At 44.3% G+C, this 14,022-nt stretch overlaps 1 protein-coding gene across 5 annotated transcripts in view; it reads left to right on the plus strand.

The window, feature by feature from the left end:
- Window positions 1–14,022, plus strand: part of LOC137535090 (oocyte zinc finger protein XlCOF6-like) — a 97,947-nt gene that overhangs the window by 13,815 nt on the left and 70,110 nt on the right. Inside the window, exon 1 of one of the 5 annotated variants that reach the window (XM_068256882.1) lies at window positions 9,713–9,788. The exons of 1 other annotated variant lie outside the window; for it this stretch is intronic. In XM_068256882.1, the coding sequence (XP_068112983.1) occupies window positions 9,783–9,788 (6 nt within the window). In that variant the 5' untranslated portion in view covers window positions 9,713–9,782. Of the gene's footprint in view, window positions 1–9,712; window positions 9,789–9,898; window positions 9,979–14,022 lie in introns of those variants that run through there. 3 more of the 5 variants (XM_068256883.1, XM_068256884.1, XM_068256881.1) reach the window with 3 other exon arrangements.

Consider the following 14,022-nt stretch of genomic DNA (forward strand, 5'->3'; position numbering starts at 1 on the left):
ACCTGTTATAATTTGCATATTCAGTGGTAGTGCATTGTGGGTAACTACAAATATTCACTTACAACTTAATTATTGCAAATGTCCTTCTGTTTTAAGAAGGCAAATTACACCAAGCTTTGCTTTTTTAGTAGGAGGGCTTTTTGGTTCCTTTTTATCCCCCTATACACTCCTAGTAGTTTGGGTCACCCTGAGCTGCTTGGTTACTCTGATATATTATTATAATGAGGGTACTTCTTTCTCTCTTTCTCTATCCCCTCCCTCTTTTCCCTTCCATTTTACTTCCTCTTCTTTATTCCTTTTTTTTTTTTTTTTTTTCCTCCATTTCTTTCTCTTCCCTTTTCTCCTCTTCCCCATAAATATGCTTGTTCTCCTCCTTCCCTAAATAATAGTTATTTGCTCTAAATACCGTTAATGATTCAATATAAATCAATATATTCTATAGACATAACTAAGCTGGATTATGTTTACTCATGGTGTCTAAGTAATTAGAAAGATCTGATTGTTATACCTTACTTTTGTTATGTCAAGAATTATTTTCTTCAATAAAGCTTTAAAAAAAAAAAAAAAAAAAAAAAATATATATATATATATATATATATATATATATATATATATATATATATATATATATATATATATATATATATATATATATATATATATATATATATATATATATATATATATATATATATATATATATATATATATATATATATATATATATATATATATATATATATATACTCCTTCATTGAATCTTGGACCGCTTGTTTAATTCGCTTCGACACATCTACCGGTGTCTGTTCAGGCTCTTTAGACATTTCTACAAAGCAGGATTTCGGAACAGCTTTTCCTGGTAGTGTGTCTTTTCCACATGCCCAGCATCCTTTAGGGCAGGGGTAGGGGACCTATGGCTCGGGAGCCAGATGTGGCTTTTTTGATGGCTACATCTGGCTCACATACAAATCAGCAGGAGTTGATTCACTAAGCTACACTGATCAAGCAGCACAACTACACGTATACACATCACCATGGCAACAGGGATGTGAGCCCTCTGTCGCGCATGTGCACTGTCCAAGTTTGAAACATTGTATGGCTCTCACAGAATTACATGTTAAAATGTGTGGCGTTTATGGCTCAGTCAGCCAAAAAGGTTCCTGACCCCTGCTTTAGGGTGACAATGTCTTGATCTATATCTTCTGGGTGATCTACTTCTGTCACCTCTATGGCGTGACAATAATTTCTTATTCCTGAAACAGATCTAGATCTTGATTTTTTTCTTCAATCGCTTTCTAGGGCTATAACAGAAAAATATTACTGTTGTAAAAAATGCTCTCTGATAGTTGCAGGGGGGAAAAAAAAACTACCTTATAGCACCCCTACCCCTCAACCCGATGCTGGTCTGTGCTTGGCGCAGTAGAGTCCAAGGAAACAGCCAAATCAGCTGCAAATATGAAAGCAGTAGAAAGATGCCAACCCAAGAAAAAGAGGGATATGATAGAGTATAAGCAAATATTTAAAAAATCTCACTTACAGCTGGTCATTTGCTGAGGATCCATAGAAAAATTCTGAAGAGCCTCACATCCAATGAAGAGATGCAAGGACACCGATAGCCTAATATTGTGTAGTATGTATTGGAATAGGGGGAAGAAGATTAAAGGTAAGTATAGAAATACTCAGAAACCAGGGTCACCTCATAGGCAATCACTGTAACAGCAGGTGGGGAGAACAAGCCGGTCCCCACTCAGGATTGTAGATAGGAAGAAAATATGAAGATTTCCACCCTTCCACCAAGGGTGGACTGTTATCAAGTACAGGTGAACAGAGATGCCCACAGGATAAAATAATATAAAAAGTTTAAAACATAGAAGTGGTGGAGGTGGACTCTTACCCACTCCAAAGGACACGACAACAGGCCTGTTGTCGTGTCCTTTGGAGTGGGTAAGAGTCCACCACCACCACTTCCATGTTTTAAACTTTTTATATTATTTTATCCTGTTGACGCCTCTGTTCACCTGTACTTCACATCCAATGTCCTTCTTCGCCATGCCAAACGCACCCGAAAAAAAGGACGTGCGCACCAAGTTTAAATAGAAGCCGCTTGTATTTCGTCACCTTTACGCTGCTGTTATTCCGTACAATTGTACGTATGCCTCCAGCAGAAGTGACGCAGGCGGAAGGAGATCCTGGAACGCCATTACACTCTGCCCGAGAAGAATAAGAAAGCAAAAAGGTGAGAAGACTCTACCAGCGCAGCAAGATGAATGCATTTAGCATTAAATAAATACTGGCGTAACACTTATTTGTTAATGTTGATAAAAACCCAGGTCATTTAGACCTATATAAAAAAAAAACGCCAAACCCTCTGAAGACCAGCAGAAAAGAGGGTCCCTGTTTAACTAATTTATAGCTTACTGGGGCTTCACTAGCAGAGGCAACTAGTGTCTAGGCTGAAAGAACCAGGCAGGAAGAGGTGAAAAATAAAATTAGTACCTACAAAACAACTAGGTAATGCACAGGTATGAAGTCCATGGGGTGAGGTGAACTCGAAGACAAAAGACTGAGGGGTGGAGCTAACAGTAAAAATTTATAACATCAGAGGTCCTATGGGGTAGAGTGGGCGGGGCATCTACCCACGTGTGTATGACATGGAAGCATAGGGAAACATGAGACATGCTAGGAGAGATAGAGAGAGGGAGAGGAAAGAAACATGAGGCATGCTAAGGAGATGAGAGAGAGGAAAGAAACATGAGGCATGCCTGAAGGATATGAGAGAGGAAAGAAACATGGGGCACGCTGGGGGAGATGAGAGAGAGGAAAGAAACATGAGGCATGCTGGGGAGATGAGAGAAACATGAAGCATGCTGGGTGACAGGCAGCACCCCTGTACTGAGTTCCAGAGGACTAGAGATGGCCCGAACAGTTCTCCGGCAAGCAGTATTCTGCAAACAAAGGCCTGTTCGCCGTACAGCGCATAGAATGCAATTTTTTTTAAATTACATACGCATTTTTTACATAGACTTAAAGGGAAGGCGAGTGGCCGCAGGCTTTAAGGGCTAATAGCAAAGCCTCTTTCCATGCTAGAAACACCAAATTTGGAGGGGGCAGGGACAGTGGGTACAAGAGGAAAACAATTTTTTCAAAAAGACCTTATAGTTTTTGAGAAAATCGATTTTAAAGTTTCAAAGGAAAAAAGTTTACATTTAAATGCCGTAAATGACAGCTAATGTAGCAAACCTAACGGTGTTTTGGTGCAACAGTAACCTTTGGACCACCGGGGTAGCAGGTGGTCCAATAAGTAGAGAAGACTCTACTGCAGTCAAGGACACCTGAAGAGGGAGTCCCTGACTGATAAGGAGCAGTGTCCCCTCTGAAGAGCAGGGGACCCCTGCGGAAAGACTGGACACCCTGCGGAGGGTGACAGCCAGAAGGTCAGACAGGCCGGGTCGGCAACAGAGTATCAGATATGCAAAGTACCAAATCAGAGATCAGAAGAATAGTCAGGAAAGCTACAGGTCATAACAGATATCAGAACAAGGCCTAGTCTGAGGTGTGAGGGCCGTGATCTCAACACCCTGGAACTATACTAGAGAATAGCACAGATGATATACAGTATTCCTAGTCTGGGGTGTGAGGGCCGTGATCGCAACACCCTGGAACTATGCTAGAGAATAACACAGATGATATACAGTATTCCTAGTCTGGGGTGTGAGGGCCGTGATCTCAACACCCTGGAACTATGCTAGAGAATAACAGATGATATACAGTATTCCTAGTCTGGGGTGTGAGGGCCGTGATCTCAACACCCTGGAACTATGCTAGAGAATAACACAGATGGTATACAGTAACTGGCTAAGTGTGGATTCCCAGGTCCTCCTGGTTCCACCGCACTGAAAGATCTGACTAAGGTCTGAGTGCTAACACATAAGCATTCGCAACGCCAGACAACCAGCAACTGAACAGCAAGAGATATATATAGTAAAGCACCCCACAGCGCCGCCCAGCTCCCATCAACCAATCAATAGCCGGGCAGGAATCAGCTGACCGTCCCGATCAGCTGATCTTCCTCCTATTGGTATAAAGAGCCTGTCTAGCGGCGCGCGCGTAGCTCTCCATCTGTGTGCACTACTAGGTCCAGCTAACCCAGACGCGTGTTGTTGCCCCCACGCCACTCTGCCCATGGGCACCACCAGCTCCAGACAACCCAGGCGCCTGCTGACGCGGACAAACCGCCGCATCAGACGCGGAAACAGCCACCTTGCTGCCAGAACATGCGGCGGCTTTTCCGCTGTTTCTCACACTGCTCCACCAATATTCCACCGCATCCGCCCCCCCTAAACCCCAGCCCTGGTGCAGTACCCATACTCGCAAACTCCAGAGGGAAACGCGCCAGTGAACGGAAATGGAGGAAAACTCAACTTAACCAGGATTTCCTAAAAAACAAGACTAACCTGCTGCAGTTCCACTCTGCCCTTGCTGATGCGAAGCAGGAATACTTTACCAAGCTCAACAGAGCACAAGCCACTTTCAACTCCCTGCTTAAACCCACCCCCCACACTCCATTTCCTCCCTCTCTGCCACAGATTTAGCCACCCACTTCACCAACAAAATAGTCTCCATCCGTCAGGAAATATTCAATCTTCACCTCCCACCCTCTCCCATCCTGCTCCTCCTCCACCCTATCCTCCCCTCATATCCTTCACTCCTACTACCACTGAGGAAGTCAACCACCTACTGCAGACTTCCCATACCACTACCTTCCCCCTTGACCCCATCCCTTCTGATTTACTTCAGCCTCACTTCACGGATTTGGCCCCAGTCCTCACTATCCTGTTTAACCTCTCCCTATCCACAGGCACCTTCCCCTCAGACTTCAAGCAGGCCACTGTACTGCCCCTGCTCAAGAAACCCTCCCTCGCTACCCTCCAACTACCGCCCTATCTCCCTCCTCCCCTTTACCTCAAAACTCTTTGAGCATCTGGTTCACAAACGCCTGACCCAGTACCTCAATGCCAACTCACTGCTAGACCCACTTCAATCTGGATTTCGGCCTGCCCACTCAACCGAAACAGCTCTCACCAAAGTGGTCAATGACCTTGCCTTAGCTAAAGCTGAAGGTAAATACTCCATTCTACTCCTCGACCTTTTAGCAGCTTTTGACACAGTAGATCATCCCCTACTCCACCAGTCCCTCCAGTCCATGGGCATTCATGATCTCGCCCTGACCTGGCTTTCATCCTACCTCTCCAACCTCTCCTTCACGACCTCCTTCAATGAGTCCTCGTCCACCCCCAACCACCTCTCAGTGGGAGTCCCCAAGGCTCGGTCCTTGGCCCCCTACTGTTCTCCCTATACACATCCTCCATTGGCAAGGTTATCTCCTCCATGGGTTTTAACTATCATCTGTATGCAGATGACACCCAGATCTACCTCCACACCTCTGACATATTTACCACTACCATGGACAAGGTCTCCTCCTGCCTATCACCAATCTCCTCCTAGATGTCCGCTAGGTTCTTGAAACTAAATCTAGACAAAATGGAATTTATGATCTTCCCACCTCAGCCATCCCTGAACCTCCCAGATATGCATGTCATTGTTAACCACACTACCATTCGCCCTACCTCTTAAGCCCGCTGTCTGGGTGTCACCCTGGACTCCGCACTCTCCTTCACTCCCCACATCCAACACAAAGTCCTGCAACTTCCACCTTCGTAACATCTGTATGATTCGCTCTTTCCTGACCTCTGCCGCCACCAAACTCCTCATCCATGCCCTCATAATAATTTCCCACCTTGACTACTGCAATGCCATTCTGTCTGGTCTCCCTATGACCCGAATTGCCCCGCTGCACTCCATCATGAATGCAGCAGCCAGAATTATCCACTCCTCCCATCACTCCACCAGGGCAGCTCCACTCCGTGAATCCCTGCACTGGCTTCCTATCCATTCCAGAATCAGATTCAAGATACTGTGTCTGACTTACAAATCTGTCCACAAAACTTGTCCAACCTACATTTCTGATCTTACTCAAAGGTACACACCTAGCCGCTCACTCCGCTCCTCCAATGAACTTCGCCTGACCTCCCCGGGGCATCACCCAGTCCCATGCACGCCTCCAGGACTTCTCAAGAGCTGCTCCAACTCTATGGAACTCCCTACCTCCACCCATTAGGGCAGCCCCCTCCTTCAACATTTTCAAGAAGGCCCTCAAAACTCACCTTTTCACTCTGGCCTACCACCCCTCACAATTGCTCTAAACCCACAGCTGAACTCTGGTCCCATACCTTTTGTGTCCCTACCTCTCCCTCTAGATTGTAAGCCTTTGGGCAGGGTCCTCCTCCTTTTGTGTCTTACCTGATCATGCACCTCCATTACTGTGAACCCATGCTATGCATTTGAGTGAGCCTAACTTGTCTAATCTCCATGCTCCATCCAGTGACTGACTAAACATTACTTTGTATTAATACTGTGCTGTGTGATCTGGTTTTTCTTCGATTCCTGTATTGTCATATTGCTGAATGTCACCCCTAAATATTGTCTGTAACCTAAATTAATGTCCAGCGCTGCGTAATATGTTGGCGCTTTATAAATACAATAAATAAATAATAAGGGTGCTCCAGGGTGACTGCATAGGTGGGCGCTATCAGAGTGGTGAGCGGGGAGGAAAGTGGAGCCGTGAGCTGCTGCTGAGGACAGAGAGCGACGCAGCTCTGCTATACTGAGTATAGCAGAGCTGTCAGCGGTGTGCGGCGGAGGAGGGCGGAGATCTTCAATCAAAATGTAACAAAAAGGTCGCAAGGTAGACAGTATTGGCGTGAGAACTTTTTTTTAAAGGTACAGGTAAGTATTTCTGGTTAATCAAGAACAATAATGGACTTTTCTTATCGTGTTTTTATTTCTTTTAAAGAGACACTGAAGCGAAAAAAAAAATATGATATAATGAATTGGTTGTGTACTATGAATAATTACTAGAAGATAAGCAGCAAAGAAAATATTCTCATACTTTTATTTTCAGGTATATAGTGTTTTTTCTAACATTTCATCATTCTATAATATGTGCAGATTACACAACACTCAGCATTCAAAATGAGTCTTTCAGAGCAGTCTGTGAAGTAATGAACTCTCCTCTAGCAGAGGAAAAGTAAACAGTTCAATTACAGTTGAGATAATAAAAGTCAGATAACAGCCCTCTCCACGACTAACTTAGTCGGAGAGCTTAATAGCTTTTTTGCATAGAGATAACAACTGGAGTTTCTCAACTCTTCCTGTACTGGAAACAATTAGACTGATGTATCTGATCTTAATGTTTTATTTCTTAGCTGTACTACACATACAAATCATAATATCATAATTTTTTTTCGCTTCAGTGTCTCTTTAACGCTTTATGGAAATGGGTACCCCTATACTCATTTCTCCTGGGAGAGGGGTGGGCATCTGGGGGTCCCCTTCTTAAAGGGGACTCCCAGATGCCACCATGAACCTCCCGCCAGGGAGTCGGCGACCCCCACCTCCTCCTGGGGCACCGGAGGTGGGGAAGAGCCACTTGTTCATGGATTGGACAAGGGCTCTGGTGGGGGGGGGAGCGGAAGGCTTGGCCGCCCCTCTCCCCTGGAGCACCCCATACCATGGACCATGCGGGCTGGTATAGCTCAGGGTGCGAAGCCCCACTCAGCCGGGGCTCCGCATTCTGGCTATCCCAGCCTGCATGGGGAGACAAGGGGTTAAAGATGCTCGGGAGGGTGGACCCCATGTCATTTTTTTTATTTCCCACCCTCTGAACATAAAACAAAGCTAAAAAAAATGCCATATTGCGGCTGTATAGCGATCCCTGGCCAAAGCGTTGCGGCTCCAGAGGGGTTTCCACTCCCTGGAAACTCCGTCAGAAAAGTCATTGCTCTTTCTTTTGATATATGTAAATTTACACTACCGGTTTGCTACATTATCTGTCATTTACCGCATTTAAATGTATACTTTTTTTCCTTTGAAACTTTAAAATCGATTTTATCAAAAACTATAAGGTCTTTTTGAAAAAAAATGTTCCTCTTGTACCCACTGTCCCTGTTCACAACCCCTCCAAATTTGGTGTTTCTAGCATGTAAGGGTGCTTTGCTATTAACCGTTAAAGTCGGCGGCCGTTCTCCTGCCACACAAGTCTATGGAGGTCACTGCGAACAGGCGGTTCGCAAATTTTTCGAGAAACTTTGCTAAGCTTTTTGTGAATAGAAAATTCTGTTTGTGACATCACTAAAGAGGACCTGCTTTCACATTACATGAAATGAGGGCTAGGTAAATGGTGCTGCAATGCTGTACCAGCCCCTCCCCAGGTGAAGCTTGTTCAGCAGCTGTTTGAGCAGTATGGGGTCCCTAGCAGCAGGCATCCCAGATCACCATGGCCAGGATGTAGAATAACAGGTAAGTAGGTGTGTGTGTGTGTGTGTGTGTATGGCACAGGAGGTAGAATAACGGGTAAGAAGGGTGTGTGTGTGTATGGCACAGGAGGTAGAATAACGGGTAAGAAGGGTGTGTGTGTGTATGGCACAGGAGGTAGAATAACAAGTAAGTAGTGTGTGTGTGTGTGTGTGTGTGTGTGGCACAGGAGGTAGAATAACAAGTAAGTAGGGTGTGTGTGTGTGTGTATGGCACAGGAGGTAGAATAACAGGTAAGAAGGGTGTGTGTGTATGGCACAGGAGGTAGAATAACAGGTAAGTAGGGTGTGAGTGTATGGCACAGGAGGTAGAATAACAGGTAAGAAGGGTGTGTGTGTGTATGGCATAAGAGGTAGAATAACAGGTAGGTAGGGTGTGTGTGTGTACACTGCTCATTAACTACATGACCATACCCATAGTAATCTGACATGTATTCATTTGTTTGGTGCTGGTTGGTCCTCATCAGTGGGCAGCACAGTGTATCAGTGGTTAGTGCTCTCACCTTGCAGCTGGGTCCCTGGTTTGAATCCCAGCCAGGGCATTATTTGCAAAGAGCGTGTATGTTCTCCACGTGTCTGCATGGGTTTATTCTGAGCACTCAGGTTTCCTCCTACATCCTGAAAATATACAGATTGGCGTTCTTTTAAAAATGGCCATAGACTTTGATAGACCTTCCCTATGATAGGGAATAGATTGTGAGCTCCTCTGAGGGATAGCTAGTGACATTACTAAATATACTCTGTAAAGATGTTGGTGCTAGATAAATACTAAATAAAATTAATCAGTGTAAGGCATGGAGTAACATGGTCCTAGCCTGATAGTGTAATGGTTCTGCCTCTGATATAGGAGACCTGGGTTGAATCTTGGCACTTCCTATTTCAGTATGCCAGCAGTAAAGAGTTCTTGGGTTAGACTCCCTAAGAGCTAGTTCACACTCGGCGTTTGGAGCGCCGCCAGCCTGCGATCACGTTCGGCTCTGTGATTTGCGGCCAAAATCCTGCTATTCCTTGTTATTCCCATTCAAAAGAACAAGAACCACAGCATAATTAACCCCAAAATGCTGCATGCTGCATGCAACGTATTTGTGATTGAACGAAATCACAAACGCTGCAGTGTGAATGTATCCATAGAGATACATTAGTAGCAGCGCTTTGCTGATCGGCGTCAGCAAAGTCCTGAAGAATCGCCAAGTCTGAACCAGCCCTTACACTGCTACTGTCCGCTAGTGGCTGCCTGGCTATCGCTTTGAGTCTGACAGGAGAAAGGCGATATGCAAATACTGGAAATAATTTTATAACAACCCACACAGTAAAGTGAAATAAGGCAGCAGTTCGGATATTGACCACAAGATGGAGGTAACAGGAATCATAATGGTGATCGCAGTTTCTCTATTGTCCACAAGATGGAAATCTGATCTCACTTGTAACAGGAACACAGCAGTGGTACCAGGGTGGAACGCAGAGACGGGAAGCTGTAGGGGCAGGACCGGAAGTAAGTAGCAGCCGAGCTATTGCTGGGTCTGGCGGTGTGGTGTCCAGATAGGAGGTAATAACATAATTTCACTTCTATTAACAGCCAGTAATCGCCCTGTGCCCCTTTTGCGTGACTTTCCTGCTATATCTTCTTATATACACACCCTAATGTTATTTCCTTCCCGGGAGCCAATCAGCACACAGCAATGGGAGCTTCTATCGTTATCCCCCCACACGCCCCTCATGTGTCCTCCATCATCACTGCCTGGCCCAGGGGAATGTCTCCTGTATCTTCTTATATACACACCCTAATGTGATTTCCCTCCCAGGACCCAATCTGCACCCAGCAATGGGGGTTTCTATCACTATCCCCACACTCCCCCATGTGTCCTCTATCATCACTGCCTGACCCAGGTAAATTTCTCCTGTATCATCTAATATACACACTCTAATGTGATTTCCTTCCCAGAAGCCAATCTACACACAGCAATGGGGGCTTCTATCATCTCCCCGCAGCAATCCCCCATGTATCCTCAATCATAACTACACCACCCCCCATGTGTCTTCCACCTTCCCCATGTACCGTCCTTTTTAATTACCCCAATAGGTGGAGCATATGGGGTTTCTAACAGTAAAACTTTATTAGGTTTTTTTTGAGATGCAAAAGAGAGAAATAAGTAAATGGAACATAGTATGCATCAAAAAACAGGAATACCTCATTGACATTGATATAATCCAGCAAGGATATTACAAGAATCCTTATACAGAAAATCTCAATTACAGGGATAAAGCTAGCAGATGTGCCAAGTAGTTAGGTTACATTCCCATATGCAATAGCCAAGTATACATATACCATGTTGTTGAGATAGGAAAAGGAGTCAGGAAAATATAGTAGAAGGAGAGAAAAAGAAGAGAAGGAAAAAAAAAGAGAGAAACTCCCAGCCCCCAGCATATATCTACTCATAAAATTACTGTAGAATAGGAATGAAATCTGAGTTTGTAGGGTCCATTAATTTGCTTTCCCATATACCCCAAACCTTGTAGTATTTTTTAGGTCAGCGCCTATTAATGTACGTGGTCTTGTATAGTGGGAGTGCATTATTGACAGACTTTGCCCACATCCCAAGTGTGGGGATAGAGGACTTCTTCCAGAGCTTAAGGATTTCCTTTCTGGCTTGGAAGCAGAGAGTTCTAATAAGAATTTGTTTGTATTTAGTGAGGGCATCAGTCTCCATTTTGCCCAACAACATGAGGCCCGGGTCTAGCGGAAGGGCAGTTGTTAAGAGTTTATTAATTATTGTGTATGATATCCTTCCAAAACGGAATAATTAGAGGACATGACCAGAACATATACACGAATGATCCCCGCTCCGTATGGCACCTTCAGCATCTATCCGAAATAGACTGGTCCATCCTGTGCATACGCTCTGGTGGGAAATAAGCCATGTCTAAAAACTTAGCAAGCACGAAGATATCCTGCGCTCCAAGTTAATGCTGCACACTCAAAAGATGGCTCTCCTTAACACATTCAGCACTCCGCAGCGCTCCAACAGAGGATGATTGGCAGAAGTACTAAAAGAAGATGAAGCGCGCCATAGTGCATTAAATGTGGAGGAGATTTTATTAACAATTAAAAGTTATACTCACAGTGATAAAATCGCTTCTCAGCGGACTGCCAGCCGCTTGCCTCTGCAGTGGGGGATGACGCGCTGTGGCCAGCAGCGCGGTTTCCGATGGCTTGGAATCCGTCTCACTGGGAGGTGGGCGTCGCTGGAGTGTCAATCGGCATGTTACGTCATTACGCGTTTCGGCGCACAGCGCCTTCGTCAGATGACGTCTCACGCTTGCGGAGGGCAACATATAGTGTCGCTCCAGAGGTCGCTATGGCGACCAAAAAGCTAAAATAAACTTTATTATCCAGAGAACAACGGGGGGAGAAACATAAGGGCACGATAGCGCTGGAGGCTTATAGCAGCGCGTCATTCTCCCCGGCAGTACAAACATCATGTTAAAAGAAGATGTGTTGCATTCAGATGGTCTAGTGAACATAATTACAGTTCGATACTTTACATGAAAACATCCACATTTTGCATCAGCATATTTAAGCCAAACCAATTAATACAATATCACCAACTGGTACAACAGTACCAAAACATAAGACAGTTTTAAGTAAAACGATTAACCCATTCGGAAGCTATAGGGAATAACATATTATAGGATTCCGAATTAGAATGGGCACAACAATAAAATCATAACCATTTACATGAATCCCAATATAACAGGATCCAGAAACTCATATTGATATTTGACAATTTTGGCATGTTGGGCCATAAATGGTGAGTCCTTCTATAAAAATCACTTTATTTAGTTGACATCTAAAAACAACTTGAAGGAAGGTTCCTTAATGGACTCTTTTTAGGGGGACTTTTGTAAGGACAGGGGAAATTCTTTATGTTGTATAACCTATCCCAGCTGGCTTGTGAGGCCAAGAGGATATCGGGGATGGGGGAAGGAAAGCGAATGGAAATTATGGATGGGATAACCCTGGGATGAAAGCAAAGGGAAACTGTCGAATGGGATAACCCTTGGGGGGGGGGGGAGGAAATGGGAGGGAGGGGGTGAGGGAGGGGGGGAAAAACAACTCACTGAGGTCCTACCACTAGGACCAGAGTGGGAGCAGGGGAGGGGGGGGGAGGGAGGGGGTGAAAAAGAAGGGAATGGGTTCCCATGGGACCAGGTCGTGGTAGCTGGTTGAATGGAAAAGTAATACAAAAATATAAATACGATACAGGGGAGGCAACCTACTATGGACCATGCCTATTATACGGTATACTCACCACCCTCATCTAGTGTAAATTTCTGCTACTATTGGGTGTGCTGGAGGGAGAAAAGGGGAGAAAGGAGAAACATTAGTGACCAGCTGTGCTATAGGATGTAAAACACACAGTAAAAAACACAGTAAAAAAACTCAAACACGTTTTCTAGTAGTACATTTTTTAGTACATCACAAATACGTGGATATCTCCAGGCCTTCAATAAGGCCCTTTGGGCTGAGAGCATCCAGTTTAAAGATCCAAAATGTTTCTCGCTCACAGAGCCTCTTGTATCTTTGTCCTTGTAATAAACTTCTCGAAATTGTCTCTAGGCCTACTATCTTAAGAGTATCCGCCAAGCTGTTATGGCACTCCTTGAAATGGCGTGGAACACTATGTTTCTCCACCCCATCAAGTATGTTCCTCTTGTGCTCCCCTAATCTTTGTCTGAGGGGTCTGGTGGTTCTGCCCACATAAAACTTGGGGCAACTACAGGTTAAAAGGTACACCACATGATCACTTCCACAGTTTATAAAATCTTTCAGTTTGTGTACATGGTTATTAGTATCTATTACTTCAGTAGCTCTGTGTCTAATAAATGGACAGCACCCACATCTCTTCACGTTACACTTATAAGTGCCCTTCAGAGAAGGAAACATACTGTCTGGTTTCTTAGTTTTCCTTTTGACATTACTTGGAGCTATAGTGTTCTTAATGGACTTCGCTCTTTTGAAAATTACTGCTGGATTTTCTGGAATAAGATCTCTCAGTATGGGGTCTTGTTTCAAAATGGGCCAATTTTGGATTACTATATTCTTAATCGTTCTGGAGGCTTCCGTGTAGGTTGTAATGAATGAAAGGTCAGAATGTGTGCTTGTATGGGTTTTGGCATCTTCTTTAGGTTTAGGTTTGGCTTTATATCCCTCAAACACCTGCTTTATATGCTCTGGCTTATATCCCTTCTCAATAAATTTATTAGAGAGTGTCTCACCTTGTTCTAAATAGTCCTTATCTGAAGTGCAATTGCGTCTAAGCCTACAAAACTGACTTTTAGGGATATTCTGTATCCACTTTGGGTTATGGCAGCTAGACGCATGCAAGTACGAATTGCCTGCCGTGGGCTTAAAGTGTGTTTTGGAACATATCTGGCCCTCATCGTTTGCAAATAACTCCAGGTCCAAAAATACTAAATTACTACTAGAAATAACATGTGTGAAAGTTAAACCAAAGGAATTGTTGTTACAATGGGTCAAAAACTCCTCAAATATTGTTTCTTCACCTTCCCAAATTAGCAGAATATCATC

Source organism: Hyperolius riggenbachi, chromosome 10, assembly GCF_040937935.1.
Source record: "Hyperolius riggenbachi isolate aHypRig1 chromosome 10, aHypRig1.pri, whole genome shotgun sequence".
Taxonomy (NCBI): domain Eukaryota; kingdom Metazoa; phylum Chordata; class Amphibia; order Anura; family Hyperoliidae; genus Hyperolius; species Hyperolius riggenbachi.